General features: G+C 37.3%; 1 protein-coding gene across 2 annotated transcripts; it reads right to left on the bottom strand.

Moving 5' to 3' along the window:
• Window positions 1–203: 203 nt before the first annotated feature.
• Window positions 204–1,620, bottom strand: LOC112011801 (uncharacterized). Of its 2 annotated transcripts, none has more exons than XM_024044138.2 (2): window positions 1,348–1,620; window positions 204–626 (listed from the first exon to the last, which is right to left on the bottom strand). In XM_024044138.2, exons 1-2 carry the CDS (start codon window positions 1,553–1,555, stop codon window positions 367–369), a joined length of 468 nt encoding a protein of 155 aa, XP_023899906.1. In that variant the 5' UTR covers window positions 1,556–1,620; the 3' UTR covers window positions 204–366. The 2 variants fall into 2 exon arrangements, with proteins under 2 accessions (XP_023899906.1, XP_023899905.1); XM_024044137.2 differs by having other exon boundaries at window positions 204–659; window positions 1,348–1,619.
• Window positions 1,621–7,247: the final 5,627 nt, after the last annotated feature.

Raw genomic sequence — 7,247 nt, 5'->3', positions numbered from 1 at the left:
CTTGTATCTAGACCAAGGTTGTAGCAGCTGGTTTAAATTGTTAGACTGTTAAGAGTCTGGGTTGTAGTTGTTGGTTCAAGTTGTAAATTGGTGTTTCTATCCAAAAAATAAATAAGATAAATTAGTTGCTGTGGCTCTGTTTTCACTAATACAGCTTTTTGAGTCCGGTTGATATAACAGTTTTGATACTTGGAAATAGGAAATACAGAAAGAAAATTTTCACAGCCACATACATTTTATAACTTAGATTGGTCAGACAAACAAGTGCAATTAATAATTCAACTTGCACATATTGAATTCTCCAACATGATACAAGCATCAAGCATGCTTGGGATTAAAAATCAACAAAACTGTAGAGTGTTCACATTACTCATCCCTTGCCATTCTCTTCATGGCAATCTCCTTTGCATTATGCAATTCATCAATATATTCATCAGTTTCACTCAATTCATCCAAATCAGACTCAAACTCCTCATCGGACAACTCCTCATCATCAATATCATCGGAAGACTCATGTGTCTTCCCAACAATTTCTTCCATCAACTCCTTGTCAGCCTCCTCATACTTACCTGCCAATTTCCTCTTCAAAATCGCTTCAAAGATCGATGGTATTGCCTCTGCATCGCCTGCATAGAATTTATCTATGAGCTTTTTCAGCTCTGCAACCAGACCATTCGAATTTTATTAAATTTTAATTACAGAGACCAACAAATAAGACATTCTAAATGAATGCAAAAACAAATAAGATTATTCATAATAGGTAACTATCATAATGCAGATAATAAAACCCATAAACCCCTATATTTAAACAAATTCATGCTTTAACCAAAAAAAAAAAAAAACCAAACTAAAATCTTAAATATTATACTGAAAATAATGAGAATTAAGAAAACCCAAAATTGAAAACATTCAGATTTTCCCTACTCTAAAATAATTATAATTCATAATTCTCAATCCTGCCTAGTCAAACAACTTGAGAATCCCAAAAAAAAAAATCCAGAGTAAATTGCAAATAGTTTAGGCCTTGAATTTCTTTAACTCACAAAATTTATTATTAAAAAAAAAAGAGAGATTTTAACCCCAAAAATTCAAAGAATAAACTGCTAAAAAATAGCAGAATAAGTTTCCTTCTAAACAAATTAAAATTTCTAACAACAAAAAACCCAGATAGCAACTCAAGTGTCTAACTAATCTACTAATCTCAATCACTAACACAACATGTATGAAATAATTTCAGTATTCAGAGACTATGAATTTTCCCTCATTTTCGTGGTGAGGTTTCCCACTAACCAAACAGAGGGTAAGTTGAAAATTTTAAAAATTGAATATTATGATTTGGAAGATTACCTGGATTACTGATGTCTTCTTCATCAACGGAGGAATTGGGTTTTTGGGTATGGGTCAAATTGGATCCATTTCCATTTGACGAGTAGAGCCTGAGTCGTGACAGAGTCGAGGCAACGAGTGAGATGGGAAAATGATTGGGCTTGTTGGCGTAGAAAGTAGTAGCACTGCTTCTCATCAGTAATAGAGTTTGCTTCATGTAAATGTTCATCGCTGCTCTGCTCCTTTGTTTAGGGTTTTAGCCTCTCTTTTTGTTTTTGAGGGTTTAAAGGCTTTAATTACACTACTTCAACATTTTTGTTTATTTATTTATTTATTATTTTTGGGTTAAAGGGTATCTATTGAATTATTTGTATAAAATGGGAATGTTAACTGATGAAATTATTTTTGGAAATGTTTTACAGAAAAATAATATAGTAGTTCATTCTTTCGACCAATTTTTATATTTTTCATAAAAGTGGTGTCAAAATTTTTCTAAAATGGTTTGTTAACAATTGTGAACACTCATTAACAAGACTTTTTGTAGGTTCCAATTAGCTCAACTGGTAAAGTCTCTGATAGTTGTATAAGAGATATAGAGTTCAATCCCCGCCTACACCAAAAACTGATTGGTGTCTTGGTCTGATGATAAAGAGCTATTATCAAGAGCGAACGCTATAGGTTGAAAATCTCTCAAAAAAAATTAACAAGACTTTATTTATTTATTTATATAAGATCATATTAATGGGTGTCCTTAGGGTAATATGGTTTACTAACAATTGTCCTAAGGGTACCCGTACACATAACCCTATATAAAAAGTTACTGTTAACGGGGTCTACAATCACAATTGTTAATAAATCATTTTAAGAATGTTTTGATACTACCTTTATGGAAATAAAAAAAAGTTATTAAAACATTAAGTTTTTTTCCTTTTCCCATAAAACATTTCTTAAAATATATCACTAACAAATGCCCTTAGTGCATCCATTAATATTTCTTTATATAAAATTGGGGTTTACTAACCTATGTCCTTATGGTGTATATTAATAAACTATTTTAGAAAATTTTTTATGGGAAAATAAAAAAAGTGACTAAAATTTTCAATTTTACATAAAAAGTTTTCTAAAATTGATTATGAATGTATATCTGGCATACATTAACAGAACTCATATAAAATTACTCAACTTTGCAAATCCAAGTCCTTTTTTCCCCCCCTTTCTTTTTTTTCCTTCTTTAAAGCTTCAAATCCCAAGTTTTTCAAGCACAACAATTTATTATATTTTGTGTAACCTTGCATACCACATCTCTCTATATCAAAGTAGATTCGGCTTAGGTCTAATGCGTCAGTGCATTGGATATGATATGATACAGGTGTCTATACCTGTGGGTGCAAGGGATGGGAAATTAAAATGCAGTCACCACCTAGTTATATGGTCTAGGAAATATGAATATTGTGTCCTTTCGATGAAGAACTTTTTGATCTTACTACTAGAATTTGGGTTTGTTTGGTCACAATCTGAATGACCCCTTGTGATTAACCCTAATTAATTAATTAATTAGCCAAGTCATTAATTAATCAATTTAACATGCAAATACGTGGAAGCACAAACAAATCACCAAATACTAAATATGCAGCGGAAAAAATAAATGACACGGTGATTTGTTTACGAATGGTGAAAACCCTAACGGCAAAAACCCCACCGGGTGATTTTCAGGTCACCACTCCCGAAACTCCACTATTATCAAATCAAGCGGTTACAAGAAAGGAATCCCAAGTACCTTACCAACCTACAGTTGAACCCTTACCCCAATACCCAATTGGACTTGATCTGTAGTGACAGTCTCCACCTTTGATGCACGGCTCCCAAGTACGTGACTAACCAATGCGCGGATCCAAGTACGCGACTTCAGAACACCAACTTGAGGAAGAATGGTTGGCTGCAAAGTTCTTCAGTTCATCCACATGATGAATAGCAGGAAGATGCTTGGTTACAAAACCCTATGGTGCAAATACACAGCAACTTCTTGATGGAAGATGAACTAGGTCAAGAACCTTGTCTGTTGAGCACAATTTGCATAAACAGAGATTGCTCAATGATAATACAACTTGTGTCACCCAAAACGGCTCTTAAAATAATCCTTTTATATGTTTAGGGTTAGAAGAAAAGAAAGCCCAAAAACATATTCACGGATCCCAAGAAAATCAGATTGGAATTCTGACTTTTTAATTCTCGACAGATAGCAGGTGTCGAGGTAGCTATCGAGAGGTGTCGAGCTTTAAAAATTCTGCACTTCAACTTGCTTTCTCTTGGACAGACTTGATGACTTCAACACTTGACCTTGAAACATTGTTTCTTGAAGTATTAAAAACACCTAGAACTACCCAATTACAAGCAGAGTGCGTTTTGTCAAAGGATTAGCCAATTTACATAACTAAGTGACATATGTTCTTAAACAAGTTAAAACATATATGTCCTAACAATCTCCCCCTTTGGCAATCCGTGACAAAACCACAACAAACAAATGAGCATATGAGAGAAGTCATAAATCACTCAACTCATATTCACTTGTTGAATACAATAAAATCTATCCTAACACAAACTCTTGAAAAACTTTGCAAGAAGAGAGTTTATGGCAAGTAGACTTTGACAACCTGTATTTCTGAAACACTTTAAACAAAACTCATCAAGGCATCTTGTGTGAAACAGAAATAAATAGATTGCATACAAGTATAAAGAACATGTGTATAAAGATAGAAAAGAAACAACACATGAAGAGAGAGGTGAAAGAAACATACATCAACATATAGAGAATATAAGTACAATGTATGTAAAATGGTCAAAGGACCTCATATACAAGATCAATGTATCTAAGAGATAAGAAAAGAAAAAAAATACATATATAGCCTCACTACATCCCAAAAAAATGACAACACTCCCCCTATCAAAAATGTCCTATACTAACTCTCCCCCTAAGATGACTACTCTCATAGCCCAAAACTACTCCCCCTTTTTGTCACGAGTGACAAAGGGTAGAGTGTCATGTAGACATCTCATCGGCAGAGCTAGCATCCCCATCATCATCATCATCATCATCCTCATCATCCTCAGACTCTGACGCTGCTGGAGTAGATGGTGAAGGAGTAGCCTCTGGAGCAAATCTACCCATGATCGCCTGCCGTCGTGCAATACGACCCACACGAACATTCACCTGATACAACTCAGCAGAGAGTGTATCAAGACGAGTGTCCATGCGCTGCAGCTGCGCCATAATATCACCAAGGGAGACATCGCTCGAAGAGGAAGAAGGAGCAGATGTAGAAGGAGTGGATCTGGGCGGCGCCGAACGGGAGGGAGGAGTGGCACCTGGCTGTCTCGACCTGAACTGCGCCTCACTACGTTTTACGGTAGCGGCGTCTATGGCAGATATGTGTGTGAAGTGGTCGGACACAGGAAAGGGAACAGAAAAATGGCGTAGAATCCGCGTGATAGCAGAAGGAAAGATGAGCTTATCACGGGACGCCGAATCAAGATAGACCTCTATGATAGATCGGATGAAGTGAGAAGGGAAGTCTATGGTAAGATGCTCAAGCAAAGAAAGCAAAAATCGAGCACGAGGCTCTGTGATAGAGTTATAGTGAGAAAGAGGATGGAGAACAAAAGTCATCACCATGTTAATGAATCTAGGACCTTTAGCAAAAGGCCTACATGATGTGAACTGATGCTCACCCCAATCAGCAGGGCGCTCACAAAAAGCAGAGATGAGCTCATCTTTGGACACAGTCCTCAGACGCTCACAAGAGGGGTAATCTGGAAACTCTATCCTAGGTACTCTAAGCACATCCGCAACAAGTTGCGGTGTGACAGGAATGCGCATACCTCGAACGCGAGTAACAAAATGAGGTACTGAAAGATCAATCCCGTGCATGTTGGAGTAGAACTCCTGTATCAGCACGAGAGGGCAAGTGACCGGGATGTCACACAGTGACCCCCATCCCCTACTGTTAATGACAGAGGGAAGGTCAGTATCGGCGAAGTCCGCCAGAATAACGTGGCGTTCCGAATGAACACCTCGTTTAGAAAAGTTCTCCGAAAATGCCTTATGAGCATCTCCATCACGGAACCGAATGTTAAAGGGAGTAGTATCTGAAGAAGTAGAAGCTCCAGAACGCAGAGGGTTCCGAGCAGGAGTAGATTTACGTTTGGGTGCCATAGACACGACTAACGTAAAAGAATGAGAAAAAGATAGAGAGGGAGACAATCAGAAAAGTCCCAACACAGTTCAAATATATCAAATATGTTGAACAACAAGTACGTATGCATGGGAATGCATGAGCATGTGACATGCAAAAAAAAAAAAACATCATGGGCTCAGCCCAATCCAATCCTAGCAGCACACAAACATAAAGCACACATCTAAATGCATGTAAATATCATTATAATGCAAATGAAATGCAATGTATGACATTTTGAAATCATCTAAGTGCAAACCCAACCCAAAATTTGAAGAAAAACTCAACAATTTTGAAAAACCCCAAATTTTTATGAAAAATCCCAAAAACTAGGTTTTCAAACATGAAATGCATGAAAAAGGAAGGGAAAAGTGATCTTACCAAGAGATTGAAGCAAGGAATGAGCAAGATCCAAGTGGGGTTGAAGATTGAGTGAGAAAATCAAATCTGGAAGATGAAAAGCCACGGACAGATCGAGTGAGATCGAGAGAAATGAGTGAAAAATCGCGATCTGCACTTAAATAGGCACCTCAGTAATTCTCGACAGCTGAGGTGTCGAGAGGTATCGAGGAAGCTGTCGAGGAAGGTATCGAGGAAAAATGCCTTCGACAGATGAAGGTATCGAGAGGTATCGAGGTACAAGGCCAAATGCAGATTCAAGAAACTAGATCGATCGACAAGGTATCGAGAAGGTGTCGAGAAGACAGAAGAAATCTCGATCGATCCACAAGGTATCGAGACAGGTGTCGAGAAAGAAGACTCAAACAGCATAAGTGAATCTCGATCGATCCATTAGGTGTCGAGAATCTATCGAGGGGACAGAGACTTTCTCGATCGATCCATCAGGTGTCGAAGAGGTGTCGAGATTGCGATAAGAAACGACTTGAGAAGCTCGACAGATGACCAGGTATCGAGGAGGTGTCGAGGAGGTGTCGAGCCAGCAGTAAAAAGCAGTTTTTCGAGAAGGGAAAAACACAGACATGAATGCAATCCAACACACATCTCAACCAAAGATCCACTCAACATATAAACCTCTCAAAAACATCTCTCAACAAGAAAATAAGCACAAGGATCATGCAAAACACACACACACACTAAACAAGTCTAACCAATTTTATATTTTAAAAACAAGTTATGACAGTTTAGTGAGCATACATTAGCACATGTAAAACCTTTGTGATGGCCAAATCACATTGTACCTGCACATGTATCAAAAGTAGCAAAGAATATTGCGTGTTGTGTGTGAAAAACATCGCAAGATTGCATATGTGTATACATGTTATGACGATCTGAGATATGAGAAAATAACTTTTAACTCACACACAATCATAACTGTTTGATGGGGACTATCACCTTCGAGGTACATCCTATAACTCCCACATCTCCTAGAATACACGCTTGCAACCATATATAAAGCATTTTTAATCTTTTTGCTTTTTATTTTTCTTTGCATGTTTTCTTTTATTTTAGCATATCATACATGGGTATATAAAAGAGAGAAAAGAAATACCCAAGATGTTAAGCAATTGACATCGCACTTTTGCTATGCCGAAGCATACGAATGTCTTTGACACTGCACTTTTGCTATGCCGAAGCATACAGGTGTCATATTATGATTGGCGGGCACCAGTGGTGAGATGGTTATTTATGCCTTTCTCTTAGGATTTTCTAGTCCTACCCGTCAAAAAGAGT

The sequence above is a fragment of the Quercus suber genome, unplaced genomic scaffold (assembly GCF_002906115.3).
Source record: "Quercus suber isolate HL8 unplaced genomic scaffold, Cork oak 2.0 scaffold_130, whole genome shotgun sequence".
Lineage (NCBI taxonomy): Eukaryota > Viridiplantae > Streptophyta > Magnoliopsida > Fagales > Fagaceae > Quercus > Quercus suber.
This window is presented reverse-complemented; position numbering and strand designations above follow the sequence as displayed.

Coding starts and splice junctions, on each gene's coding strand:
- LOC112011801 (XM_024044137.2), bottom strand. CDS start 1,555: ATGAACATTTACATGAAGCAAACTCTATTACTGATGAGAAGCAGTGCT. Junction 660..1,347: donor AGAAGACATCAGTAATCCAG/GTAATCTTCCAA, acceptor GTCTGGTTGCAG/AGCTGAAAAAGCTCATAGAT.